The sequence below is a fragment of the Centroberyx gerrardi genome, chromosome 20 (assembly GCF_048128805.1).
Source record: "Centroberyx gerrardi isolate f3 chromosome 20, fCenGer3.hap1.cur.20231027, whole genome shotgun sequence".
Classification (NCBI taxonomy): Eukaryota; Metazoa; Chordata; class Actinopteri; order Beryciformes; family Berycidae; genus Centroberyx; species Centroberyx gerrardi.
In genome coordinates, this window is record NC_136016.1 from 14349811 (window position 1) to 14364675 (window position 14865).

Here is a 14865-nt window from a genome sequence, read left to right on the forward strand (position 1 = left end):
TCTTCAGAGTGAGACCTGTTGTTGGGGATAGCAGGTCAGGGAAAGGCGGAGAGTTTCTTAGCCTCTACTCAACACTTCTCTTATTACCACCACTACTGCTACTACTACCAGACGCATAGTGGTCCCCAAAGTTACCGAGGTGCAATGCTATGGCGAATTAGAATCATCATGAATAAATAATAAATACCAGAAAAAGGAAAAGCAAGAAAAAGGTTAGTTTTATGTCTGAGAGATATCGGATATCAAATCTCTAAGGGAGCACGTGGCCCCTCAGGTTGAATAGGCATCATGCTAGTCACTACTGTTAATACTACAACTTATAATAACAGTAATAATTAGTATAATAAGTTAGACATTAAAAGCAGAATTGAAAAACGAATAAAACAATTATATACAGCAGGAATAAAATAGGTAAAAGGAACAAACTACATGTAAGCCTATCTATAAAAAATGTGAATCACTAAGAAGTGATGACATTAAATTTAACGTATGCTAAATAATAAAACATCAAATTGAAGGTTTGAAAGCTGCTGGACCACAACCTGAATGTGTTGCATCTGCCAAGGTCCGCTGTTTCTTCATCTGCATCCGAACAGCCAACCTTCAGCAGTTATAGTGTGAATAATCCCCCACAGCAGCTTCCTATTTATCTATTTCTGCTTCTAATGAACAGATAACAGCTTCTTTGATAGGAATCATCAGATGTGACATGCATTTCCTGTAATAAGAGAAAAGCTGATGTTTGATTTTAATCATGTCCATCTTCCTCTGGTACTTGTAATAAAAATCCTCCTGTCATGTTTAGAAAAGAAACAAGAAGTTTGTACCTTTTCTCCCTGGCTCTTAGTTCTTTACCTACACAGGATTACTCTGAGGTCACAGGAATATCTTTATTGATCTGTTTTGTTGGCACTGTGGCTCTGACTATAGAAACTAAACTGAACTAAACTAAACTAAACTAAATTGAACATAGGTAGATAACGAGCAACAAGCAACAAAGTGAGACAAGAAGTCAAAAATCTGTCGAACATTTCCTGCTAAATTTCATGATAATTGAACCAAGGGATATTGGTCAATGTTGCCATTCATAAATAAATAAATAGGCCTTACTTACTACATTACTACATTTTTCCCATATCCCACTTTTTCCCATTTTCCCCTAAATCCCATGCACTATCCCTGTGGCCTAAAATAATTAATTTTAAATTTTGTGAACATTACTAGAATTCCACCAAAACGAATGGATGGATGACTGTGGACTGCTAATGTTTTAATGTGCTTTAAGTGGCTTGATAACAGCCACCTTGCACAACCATATTTCTCATACAGCTTCCTGGTTGTAGTACCATTTATTACCGCCAGATGTCTCTATGTCTACACAATGACATTGAAGTACACCTACAGAACACTTGTAAAATTAGACTTAGAATTAGCTTTGACATGGAGAACTGACTTTGACATATGGCTTGTAAAAACGCGTGCATATTGCAATTCATTATCATCTTCCGAACTGAATAAAAGCGTCCCCAACCTTACAAATAAATGCATCTATATTCTTTTCCATAACATATTTTGAAAGCAGATGTCAGTATACAAACTGTTGCATCTGCTTTTGTGAATCTAAGAATCGTTGCATCAGACTCATGCCCTCTGGGTTTCTCTCTGCATGTAAAAGCCGTTTTCATTTTCAACCTTTCAGACATCTGAAAGAACTGAGATGTAGCAAGGAGCCAGACCTAGCTGAGCCTGAAATGTGAAAGACTTGAGAAAGCTGCACAATCTGGAGCTGTGCAACGGCTCGTCCAATGAGACAGGAGAACAGGGCATAATGCAGTCAAGGTGAGATTATATAAGTGCCTGTATAACATTAACGGACTAAACACATTGGAGCCATTGTAAAGATTAGTTAAATCTTTGCAATGTTCCCAAGTAGGAAGTATGTGTTAACCAGCTTCTTAGTGCTGCTCAAGGTTTAAACATGAATCAAAGATCAAATCGAAGATAACTCCTGATATCTTTGACCCAGGCTTGATGCTAGGAGTTCAAGCATGAAGAGACGGAAGTTATCGTGAGTTGTTTTCAGGGACTTAAGGCCAGTAACGAGGACATCAGTTCTGTCTGATGTTAGCTGAAGGATGTTTTGGGACCTTCATTTTTAGACGGCCATGCCATATTGCCAACTTGCTGGGATTGTTTCATTTAACTGAGAGATGCAGCTGAGTATTGTTAGCATGGCAGTGAGATGTGAACAGAGCTGGCGAACCACACGGAGCCTTGAGGCAAACCACATGTAAACAACGGAGCAGAAGAAACAGAATCACCAATAGAGACATGGAGAACCAGCCCAAAGTCTGACAGACACCAACCCAGTTCTCATCAGGACATCATGTGTAAACTTGAGAAGGACAGATTCAGCGCTGGGTTAACCAGGAAAACCAATGGATTCTGTTAATTAAGGGAATAGTCAAATTTCAAGGGCTTCAGTCAAAGACCATCATGCTCTACTGCAGTTGATGAAGCCTCATCCTCGCAGACACTCTCTTTCTGTCTTCCTCCTTGTCTCTCTGTCTCTATTTCTGTTTCTCTGTCATTTACTTCATCTCTCTTCTTCACTGTGTCTCGTTTTTCTCTCTCTCTCTCTGTCAGTTGCTCTTTCTCTCTCTCTCTTACTATCTCTGTCTTTCTCCTTTCTCTTGCACCTCCTGTTTCTCGGTTTTCTCTGTGTGTAACTCATTATCTCTCTCTCTCTCTCTCTCTCTCTCTCTCTCTCTCTCTCTGTTGTTCTCTCTTTTTTGAAACTTCCACAAGCAGCTGAACAACATTCTGAGAGAAAAAGCTCCTCTTTTCTACAGCTTGCTTGATTGACAGCAACCCCTGCGCGCTCTGCTGTGTGTGTATGTGTGTGTGTGTGTGTGTGTGTATGTGTGTGTGTGTGTGTGTGTGTGTGTATGTAAGTGCATACATCCTGGCATCAACATGTGACTCTTAGTAGTTCAATTGCAGTATTTGCTTTTTCTTTTTCTCTGACCCATAAGTGCATGTGTGTGTATGTTTGTGTGTGTGTGTGTGTTTGTATGTGTGTATTTGAATCCTGTTTCGGGGAAACAGAGTAACAAACCAGACCAAAGGTTGAGAGAGAGCACCCACACTAATTCATCTGAGGGGTGTACATACACACACATACACATACACACACACACACACACACACACACACAGGGTTAGTGTGTTGACTTAAGAGTTAATGAATGGGTGATTGAGGGCTACAGGGGTTGGGGAGAGTAGTACCGTGGAAACAAGCCTCTTTCCCAGAAAGGGAGCATGGAACAAGAGTTAGAGGCATGCACACACACACACACACACACACACATACACATACACACACTCTCTCTCTCTCACACACACACACACACACACCGGACACACACAAAGAGGGAGACAGAAAGAGAAAGAGAATGAGCGGCTCAGAGAAAGAAAGAAATTCAGAGTGGGAGATGTGGGGGTGAGGGGGAACTACTTGGAGCAGATGTAGTCTAAGTGCCAATAAAGCAAGTAGCATGTACTTGACAAGGACCCAAAGGGAAAGAGAGAGAGAGAGAGAGAGAGAGAGAGAGAAGCAGCTGTTGGAGGAGGAGAGTGAGACAAAGAAGGAGTGGGGGGCTGTCCTTACTTGCTCTCCAGTGTGAGTACTGTATGTGGGAGGAGGCAGAGAGAGAGAGGGAGAGGGAAGGAGAGAGCAGGAGGGAGAAGAAGAGTGAACAAGAGAAGAAAAGAACAAGCAGAGAGTAAGCACTATGTTCGGTGTGTAAAGAGATATAGAGAGACGTGTGTGACTCGGGACAGGTCCCAACTCTGAAAGAGAGGCAGAGAGAGAGAGAGAGAGAGAGAGAGAAAGAGAGAGAGAGATAGAGAGAGAGAGAGAGAGAGAGAGAGAGAGAGAGAGAGAGAGAGAGAGAGAGAGAGAGAGAGAGAGAGAGAGAGAGAGAGAGAGAGAGAGAGTCTCTAGCTTCAGGCAGTTCAACATCTCCTCTCCAGCCTCTTCTTCTCCTCTCCTCCTGTGCTGCAGAGCACCGGACCGAGGGACCATGCTGCAGCGGTGGAATCTTCCCCGGCTCGGTGCTCTCCTGCTGGGGCTGATGGGAACTCTGGTCTCGGGGTCGGACTTCCAGCATCACCGCTACGAGGAGTTGGTGCGAGCCCTGTTTGCGGTGCAGAGCGAATGCCCCTACATCACGCGCATTTACAGCATCGGGCGCAGCGTGGAGGGGCGCCACCTCTATGTGCTGGAGTTCAGTGACAACCCGGGCATCCACGAAGCATGTGAGTAACACTTCATTCACTGTTTGAGATTCCAGAGTGGATGGACATGTCTGGAGCTGCAGAGACAAAAAAAATCCCATTCAGTAACTATGATTTACATAAAGCCCAAAGGTGTTTTCATGAGAGATTTCATCATGTGAATGAAAAGTATCTTAATCAAATCACTGTATGTAAACATCTACTTCTCTGCAAGACTTAACACATTTACACCTTCAGGCATTATTATTTAACTTGGATACATACACCAACTGAATGCCAAGTGAATATATTTAATAATAACCTGGAAAGCACTTTAACTGACTTCAGACTCTTTTCAGTGCTGACATGTCAGTGTAATGCCACTGAGCTACTTCTGAAAACATCTGATAAACAATCCTAGTCATTGTCCTGGTAATGTAGTAAATGCATTTTAAAATGTGATGGATTTAAAATGGACGTGCTCAGCCCTTATCGTTGGCTGCCCATTTGTTTTGCACTTCTTGCTGTGGGGAGTGAGAACATTGCTGGCAGGAGACAGCGCAGTCTGTGGGGGCTGTGGCTTTTCCTGAGAAGATGAAATGCAAGCTTTCTATTTGGCTCTCTGAAGTCAAATTTCTGTGTAATATATTATTGTGTGGCTTAATAGTGAGGAAGAAAAGCATAGTTTAGCCCGGGCTGGCTTCTTTCCCCACTATGGCTAGGAAAACATCAGTGAACATAATTTGTGGAAAACCATTCTAAGTGTTTCAGTGGAATGGGTTTGAAGATTGTTTTCAGAAGGCAGCACCAAATGAAAGAATTGAGTGCGTGGGACATCTGTGATTCATTTCAAATATTGCTATCCAACCAATGTCGAAACGTGGGGCACTTTTCGAAACTGAGCAGATGACACAGAAGTTCATTTTGAGTCAACTCTGAACTCTTGCAAAAGCTCTGCTTGGTTTTTGCCCCTGAATCAGCTCTTTAGGTGTTTATTTTTCCTATCGGTTGCAAATTGAAACCCATACTGTCATTACAACCAAAGTATATAAAGAAAACAGGCCACAAGGTCACCTAAAGATAAAGGGCCTCCTTTTCCTTTCTTATGTTTTTTATAGCAGCTAATGTGAAAAAAAGCTTGACAACTGAGACTTTCTGCAGGGAATGCTGTTTTGGCTGGGGCTGAGCTTGCTTTTTTTTCTCCTTTTGCACACGTAGGGGCTTCCTTCACTAGAATTGAAGGATGTGCGCGTGTTCTGTTGCAAGGTGACAGAGGCTGAAAAACAGGAACCGTGCAGCTCGCGGAGGGGAGTGACCAGAGGTCCCGTCTGGGTCAACCCTCTTGCACCCTTTAGGAAGTTCATGTCTTTCACATGCTGCTGAGTATGGTGTTTATTGAAGCTGCACACTGGAGCCTATAGGTCCACTTGGCCCCTTGTTGAACAAAAGAGGGTGAATTACACCGTTTCTGTTTGACAAAATTGCCATTTGAGTTTCCGAAGTACTTTGTGAGTGACATTCATACATTTGGAGGCGATCCAAAGTTCAGCAGCTCTGTGTAGCTGCAGTGTTTAGGGTTCCTCTCTGTGCTGCAGCAGTGATTAATGAAGTAACCCCCGGGAGGAGGGAACCCTATACCGAGAGGGAGACTGTTTGGATAGGTGTCTCAGCCAATCAGTGACAGATACCCACAGGAACGCCAAATAACCTTATCCAAATAATCCAATCACTTCCAATCAGACTGAGTCTCCAGAGCTCACCTTCATCAGCATAACCTTGAGGAGATTCGCCTTATCAACAAGTACAGTTATAACAATGGAACGGCAATTGAAAAACATTAAGCTTCCAAATCTTGTTTAAGTTGAGTACCTTCTTCATTTAATAATTAGTTTGACTAGGTTATGTCAACATAAACTTTTAGTGCTTTAACTTAAATCCTGTTAGTTAGAAACATCATGATGAGAAGAGACTCTGGGCAGCCATACATACAGTAGAAAGAAGAAACACAAAACAGGGCCAGTGAGGGCTTTTAGCAACTCTCTACCATTGTACATTCAACCTGTTGAGCCTTGAGTCTACAGTATAATGTGTATGGGTGTGCTCCTACATATGTGTGTATGTGTGTGCATGCACAGACAGTCATTCTAATTTCATGCTTTGCTGCTCCATGTGGCTTTTTGACCTTATACCTTATGCCCCCCCCCCCCCCCCCCCCCCTCCCAACTCCTCATTTCCTTCCCAGTGGAGCCGGAGTTCAAGTACGTGGGCAACATGCATGGTAACGAAGTGCTGGGCCGTGAGCTGCTCATTAAGTTCGCCCAGTTTCTGTGTGAAGAGTACCGGGCCGGAAACCAGCGGATCATGAGGCTGATCCATGACACACGCATCCACATCCTGCCCTCCATGAACCCTGACGGCTACGAGGTGGCTGCCAGACAGGTAATACACACTCCAGCAAGCCTGCTAGTCACAGGCTTTCACGTGCCAAAGGATAAACGGATACCCTGGCATTTTGAATTTGGCTGTTTTTCCACACCAATCACTTATGTGGGGAAAAAGTTCCTTGATTGTTTCAGTTAGCATTCCTCATTAAAACCAAGAGACATGACTAGCTACAAGTTAACTAGCTAGCTTTTTACAGCACACACACACACACACACACGCACACACACGGAGGACAAGACGCACGTACATACGCTCGTGTGATTATTTACTAAAAGTCCCACGTGTGTATGTATGTGCGTCTGTGTGTGATTAGTACAACTCAGCCATGCAGACGCACGTGTGACTCCTAACACACAGGCGTGCGTGTGTACATACGTCTGTGTGCGCATCCTGCGACTGCACGTGCGTGCGCACGTGTGACTCTTAACCCAGGCTTCACAGAGGCAGGAAAAACCAGTTGTTTATCTAAATGTGGACCACATTAATAGCCTAGTATGATTCATTATTGTTGTTTTATCTGTTTTCTTCATTTATGTAGCTTTATTTTAATTTTTAACAGATTTTTTTTTTTATCGCTTCAGGCGCTTCTGTTTTTTATAGGACAGAAATTTTGCTCGGCGTTAGCGCTTGGCCATAGTAGCTTAGTTGTTATGAGCTCTAAAATGCCAATAGCACACTCTTCAGATAAAAGCATGCTGAAATGCTGAGAAGAGTTTTAGTTTATCTAAAACTTTATCTCAACTTTCCTAAAGCAAAGAACCTGACTAAAATTTAAAAAAAAAACAAGTTAGCCGACTTTCTCCTGCCTCTGTGAAGCCTGGGTTAAGAGTCACACGTGCGTGTGCACGTGCAGTCGCAGGATGCCACACAGACGTATGTACACACGCACGCCTGTGTGTTAGGAGTCACACGTGCGCGCGCACGTGCGTCTGCATGGCTGAGTTGTACTAATCACACACAGACGCACATACATACACACATGTGGGACTTTTAGTAAATAATCACACGAGCGTATGTACGTGCGGCTTGTCCTCCGTGACCCTTTTCACCCCCCATACACACACACACGCATGCACACACACACACACACACACACACACACAACATACATACAGTATGAGACTCCATCAGATAACATCTATCTACAGACATCTGATTTGACTCAAAGGGAATGTGTGTGTGTGTGTGTGTGTGTGTGTGTGTGTGCGTGTGTGTGTGTGTATCCATAGAAGACAAGACACTCAGAGCCACACAAACAGGTAGATTTTGTTTTTTAACTTGAATCCTCCACTGTTTGCTAATGTCTGTTATCATCCCATCTATCAGCCCCCTGGGAGAACCCCTGCCTTTCTGCCGGGGGTAATTACATGGGCCAAGAAATAACACACACACACAAATACAAATATGCATGGAAGCTTGCACGAATACAAATGCACATACACAGACACATGTGCATGCAGGCACACAAAATCTCTTTGAGACTAATTATATGTCCTGAGGAGGCCAGTTGCACACGGCCGTCCCTCTCTTTGCCACTCAGACGACAAAAGGACTAAACGCCCAGCACACTGTAATTTGTTGCATCAACAGATTTTTGGGTATTGCAGCATCTGGAAAACAAAGGGCAGGCTTCTTTGTTTTCCAACATCCCAGATGGTACAGTGTTGATTTTGGATGATAATGTATTCACTGAGAATAACAACACAAATATCTCATCACGCCCATGAAATCATAAATGTAATAGTAACATCCGCGGCAATACACACTCTGTAAATCCTGTGTGAATCCGATGAGAATCTCACCTATTTTGGAACCAATCCTTTTTTTTTACAGCCATAATGAATAATAGCCCTAACATCCTTTAAAATCATATTGGACAATTTAATGTGTGTTTAAGTACAATAAGATTAAAATAAAAGTCTGATTGGATCCTTATGGATTGTGCAAAATTCCTAAAAGAACAAATTCATCACTGGGAAAGAAAATTTAGCCAGAAAACAATCTGTTGTTACCTCAAGGATTGGTGGTGTGGATTTAAAGCTACACAATGGATTTTTTGGTATCAATTATGATTACATATATGCAGATTTTTGAAGGGTGGGACAATGTAAAATTATCTCTTCACAACCTACAAGTCAAAATACAAATCCATTTTCCTCCAGTGTTTCCAAACAACACAAATACTAACAAACCACTTACAGCTTGAAAATACATACATACTTCATTTGAAAGTGACAACCTGTTATTCAAACCTAAGCAGAAGCAAAGCCACTAGTGAGGTGACTGTGTCGTACAACTGCTTTCGGCCTTCAAAAGCATGACATGTCTCCTGTGGGCCAACAGGGTCCAGAGTTCAACGGCTACCTGGTGGGCCGAGGGAACTCCAGGGAAATGGATCTGAACCGCAACTTTCCGGACCTGAACGCGCTCATGTACTACTACGAGAAGACCAACGGACGAAACCACCACCTGCCGCTGCCGGACAACTGGGAGCAACAGGTAGCTGGATAAACACAAGCAAGACACATGCACAAAACCCCATTTATCTTCAGATATCTGTTTGATCTCAAAGGGAATGTGTGCATGTGTGTGTGTAATGTCTGTGCGTGTGTGGGTGAGAGAGAGAGGGAGAGAGAGAGAGAGAGAGAGAGAGAGAGAGAGAGAGAGAGAGAGAGAGAGAGAGAGAATGATTAAATTTCTCATGCTTGTGTGTGGTTGTCTCTGTACTATGCTGGGACATTACTCAATAATGAGTAACTGTAATATACTTGAGTTAACTTGGCTTGGACTTTGTTGACATACATTAACTCACAAGATTTGTATTGGATCAAGTTCCACTGCCAGTTTTTCTGGTGAGCTTTTGACAAATTAAAAAAATACTGTCCATAAATTCTAGTAAAACATGGATCCAGTGCATAAAAAGGACAGAATGCCAAGTAAATCCCTATATTTATATCTTTGAGTTTATGTGGATAGGATCATTTAACGCTTACTTCTTGCTGTGTGTGCATGTGCTGTGTTGGGCTATATGGTGGCACGGAGCGTGTTTCCTGACCATGTGGGTGGGCGTGTTTGCTTGTCTTACTGTAGAACTTAAATCTTTCCATAGCAACTGTGCTTTTCTTTGTCTGGGTCAAAAAGGGGCCACACACCTTTGTCCTGACAATCTGAAACAGACAGGCAAAATGGCAAACTCACTCTTATGAAATGAGATGACGAAGTGGGACAAAAGCATCACTGTATTATCCTTAAAATCAGACCTTTCCAGACTTTTAATCAGACTTTTAATGACAAATAGCACACGTTTTTGTCCCTATGGAATAACATCTTTACATCTGTTTGCTGCTGTTGGCTTTGGATGTACAAATGCAAGAGGTGAAATGCATGTAAAACTATGAAAATTGGCTTTTTAAGAGGTTTTACAAGGATAAGAAAGTGTGGAGAAGAAAATAGAATAGATGTAGATACAGAAGTGCCCACTGAATTTACAAGTTCCTTGAATTGGCCAAGGCTCTCTCAGTGTTTTCTGGCTGGAATCAGAATATGCAAAACACCGGATAAGATATCCCAAGATTTTCCAGCAAAATCTAAACATTTTTCTCTTTCCATCACCGCCATGACCATAGGAATTTGAACAGGCCTACTGCATGGGCCTGTGGGAATCTCATAATGTTAACTGTTACCCACAAGGATAACTCAGATAGTGCCTGAACCTTCAGATAGCATACAAACCTGTGGTATCAGAAGGTTTCATTCAAAATCATTCATTCATTGCCTGGTATTCAAGGCTGAATCTTTCAAAAGCACCGACGATTACTTTCTTTAAATGCTTATTTTAACTAATAATAACTGCAATACTGGTTGTAAATCTTTTTGTTGCTATGAGACGATTGAAAACACACCTTTCAAGCTCAGTGATTTTTGTTAAAAGTTGAAATATTTGTAACTTCTAGTGCTGGGCAAAAACACACTAAGCTCTCAGCACAGTCCGGCGCAAGCAACAGCATGTCCTTATCATTGAAAATCATGAGAAATAGAAGCCTGCACTGTGAACAGCACCGGCTAGATCAACTTAATCCTTTGGTCAGAGTGGATTTCAAGTGGTGCAGAGTTCATTTGGAAGCGAAACTCTTCTCTTCACCCAACTCAAGCTTTTACTTGTGTGGCGGTCATCTTAGAACAAATGCAGCACTGAATTACTTAAACATTTAGGCTGGCGATCTGTGTGAGTAACCAAACTATATGCATGGAGCTGTAATTTTGATTAAATATTTCGGCTTCATTGCAGGGTATGGAGTGCAGAGTTGGTGAGGCAGGCCTCCACTATATTTCATTGACCAATTAATTATTATTTTAGATCATTACAATGTTAAATGAACAGAGAAGAAAGGGAAGGATAAGAGCAGATGAATGGCTATCAGAACATAGACTCTTAAAGTGGAAAGTATAATATATGAAGGGAAGGTCAGACCCTTGGAGCTATCTCTCTCTCTCAGACACAAAGGAATTTTTCATGGCTAAGTTCCTTGCAGTTTTCGTGCTTCCTGCTTGCAGCAACTGATAATTGAAAAGTGGTTGACAACATAATAAAACATGTTAATGTAAAAAAAAAAATTCAGAATGTAATAAGATCACATTATTACCTATAACCATCATAAGAGTGCAACATAATTTTATTTGATGATGTATAATAATGTTACCTGACAATGTAATAACTGATAAGAATAAAAAGAATGTAACGACTCGAGTTTCATTCATTATTAGTAATTATTATTATTACATCATCAATTAGAATATGTTACAATCTTTATAAATTAATAACCATGGGTTAATGCAATAACATGATGCATTATCAGGGAATATATTACATTAACAGGTTTTATTGCATTTTCAACCTATTTAGAGGTAGATTTTATTACATTGTGACTATTTATTACATTTAGGCAGTTATCACGGTATCAGTTGCTGCACTGCTGTAACTTACATATCATATAACAAATTGATTTTGTTCTCAAACAAGTGACAGCCTAACATTGATTTCCCAATTCATTTCTCTCTACAAGTTCCTATACTACAAATGCTTTGAGAAAACTAAAACACTGGTCCCCCCATTCGCGGGCCGGCTGTCTACCCAGATGACTGGCTCATGAAAGGGAAACACAAAAGAGTAACTGTGCCACTGTTACAGATACCTCATTCATGCTAGTAAGGACTATGCTCCCTCAGACCGGGTTCCCCTCAGTTATGAACCATGGCCAGCACTTGCCCTGTTCTCAGAATCTCCCAGTGTGGCTGTATTCTGTCACGGCTAATTCCACTCAGGCATCCATTTTGAAAAGATTTCCGCCACCCACAGACTGACAGCAGGGTCCGTTCTTAGAAACACCTTATTTACACAACCCCTGAAAAAGAGCATTCCCAGTTTGTACCGTGAGTCCAGGCTGCGCTTTTGCAAGAGTATCCGCTGGCATTTGGTGGCTCATTCTTTTTAACAGTAATCATGAATTGGCTTCCAGTGCCGTGTCTGTCAATTAAGAGTGAACCAGAATGAGTGTAATTTAGAGTGTTACATAGGTATTTATTTGTTTTTGAGCTGGCATGGCATTCTCTCTCTCTCTCTCTCTCTCTCTCACTCTCTCTCTCTCTCTCTTTGTTTCTCTCTTTCTGTCTCTCTTTCTCTCTCTCTCTCTCTCTCTTTCTCTCTCTCTGTCTCTGTCTGTCTCTCTCTCTGTCTGTCTCTCTCTCTGTCTCTCTCTGTCTGTCTCTCTCTCTCTCTCTGTCTCTATCTCTCTCTGCTCAAGATTTGGATTTGTAACACTAAGGTATGAGTGTGTGTGTGTGTGTGTGTGTGTGTGTGTGTGTGTGTGTGCACGCTTCATATGTAACCCTACACCGTGGTGACAGCGCTGGGCTCAAAGGAAGTGTGGGTGTATATAAAGATCCACAGATAATAAATATCAGCCTGTCCCCAAAACAGAATTCCCCCTTCTAGGTCAACATTACAGCTGCTGTGTCCAAGGGCAAAGGGCTGCGATTGGCCAGTGTGATTTCCCTTCAGCCAATAAGAGAGCCAGGCTGTGTTTATTTTCCTCCATACTTCATTTGGGGAGAAGTATTACTCCTTGTCTCCATGATATATGGCTAAGAGTGGGTACGCATAGTTAGCGCTGACACAGAAAATATATGGCAGCCTAAACTGGAATTTGAAGGTTTCTGATGTCTGCATGGGAGATCCCATCTGTTTATGTTGTGTGGCAAAGGCTGACCCATAGCTGTGCTTGCAGAAGTAATTAACACCACGTCAATGTGAATAACTGTGTGTACCCTTTTAACAGGTCACCCTCTTACTGTAGTCTGCTTGTTGAAGACTTGCTGTAGAATCCACTGTTCTATTTACATCCTGGTTTCCTTTGCTGAAATCCCACATCATCTTGTAAACTTGTCTCTCTCCCTCATAGTTTCAAAAAGAGACAAGGAAGGGCTTTTAACAAATGTTAAAGACCATGTCTGGTCGATTCTGTATGTATGAGTGCTGACATGAATGTTTTCCCCTTCAGACCATTAGAAATAAGTCAGGTCATTAATGATTGATCAGGGACTCTGAGGAATGAGTATAGGGTTTTAATACTGCAACACTATTTTAGTAGCACAAGCGATAGTTACATCAGGTCTTGTGTATTAGTATATGTTGGTAAATGTCTTGAATAGATTAATCTACTGACTTCTGTGAATAGAGCAGTTGACAACCAGGAGAAGACCATGTGACAGTTTGAAATAGAGCTGACCAGGCTGTCCTGGGTTATCAACCCATGGCAGCAGTGTTCAACACTGGCCCACTATGTTGGATAAACCCTCAAAACTGTGAACTAAGCCCAGAGGAAAAATAACCCTAGCATGTGCAAAGGAAGTGGTGGAATATATCACCGGTCTGATAACATGGTAACACAGGGAGGCATGAATGTGAGAGACGAGAGAGTGGAAGAACAGTTATGAAGGGAAAAGACGCTCAAGTTCTCCTTTAAAGGGCTTTAAAACTCAACAAGGAGTGCTGGGCAGAGGGAGTGCAGTGCAGGGACTCCACTTAGATCAGTACTTCTTGTTAGTCAAGTCAGTTGGATGAAGTACAACAGCAGGTAGCAAACTACAGTTTGCAGGACATTAGTACCCCTGTCACATAGGAGGCAGGCATTAGCACTGGAACACAGGGAGCAGGGGGCAGAGAGGTCAGGCAGCCAAGGAGGGAAAATATCAATGGGCAGAAACCTAGAGGGAAATGGCCCTGGGCTGCTGAAAGGAGGGAATGGGAATCAGCTAACACTGATGTGGAAATATAGACTAAAACTGACAGTTGATAATGACTAGATAAAATGGGTTATATTGTGTATGACTACAGAGTACAGAGATTTAAAGTTTGCGAAAAGGGACAGAAGCAGGAGTGCAGGAGAAGCAGCTCAGAAGGCAATGGAGGAAGGCATTAAAATTAGAGCCTCGATTTATGATATGATGACATACTTATGGTGGCAGAATTTGGTAATTATACACTGCCTATAGCCTGTTGATGTTGAGTGGAAAATTTTTGGGGTGAGTTGTTGTGTAAGCCTAAGTGTAGGTGCAGTAACAGTGTAGCATAAGTATAGTGTAAGCGGATGTAGGTCTGATGGATGCTGAGAGAGTATTGGAGCGTTTGGTTTTGGGATGCAAGCGTTTTCTGTTGAGCCTTCTGAAGGTATTTTGGGACTAACTGAACAAAACAGTAATGTGAGGTGCACACTTGATAACCCCAATAAGATACATGTTTCTATGTACATGCTCATCCAAGTTAAATAGGATAGCAACTGCTAAAAGTGTTTGTGTACTGGTAAAAGCCTTGGGTTGGTTAGAAGGGCTGTTTAGTAGTCAAAGCGGTGCTGTTTAATCCCTGGTACCAACACTGCCCACTACTGCCAAAATACCCCTAAGCAAAGGAACCCCCATATATGTATGTGTACCAACCTTCTCCGTGGATTGATATTGAAAGGTGCAGTGGGTAGTTTCCTACAATGTGTTTGTCTTTATGTCTGTATGTGTCCTTAAAATAAATATAATAAATAATAAATCCTACATATACATATTCTAAGGTCTTGTGTATTGAGAGTTACTTTAT

General features: G+C 41.9%; 1 protein-coding gene across 2 annotated transcripts in view; it reads left to right on the plus strand.

Moving 5' to 3' along the window:
- The first annotated feature begins 3734 nt into the window (after window positions 1–3734).
- The window catches only part of cpn1 (carboxypeptidase N, polypeptide 1), a 16635-nt gene continuing 5504 nt past the window's right edge, over window positions 3735–14865 (plus strand). The window contains exons 1-5 of one of the 2 annotated variants that reach the window (XM_078290700.1): window positions 3735–3784; window positions 4066–4319; window positions 6520–6716; window positions 7952–7981; window positions 9066–9221. In XM_078290700.1, coding sequence (XP_078146826.1) covers window positions 4085–4319; window positions 6520–6716; window positions 7952–7981; window positions 9066–9221 — 618 coding nt within the window. In that variant the 5' untranslated portion in view covers window positions 3735–3784; window positions 4066–4084. Of the gene's footprint in view, window positions 3785–3930; window positions 4320–6519; window positions 6717–7951; window positions 7982–9065; window positions 9222–14865 lie in introns of those variants that run through there. The other variant, XM_071920325.2, reaches the window with a different exon arrangement.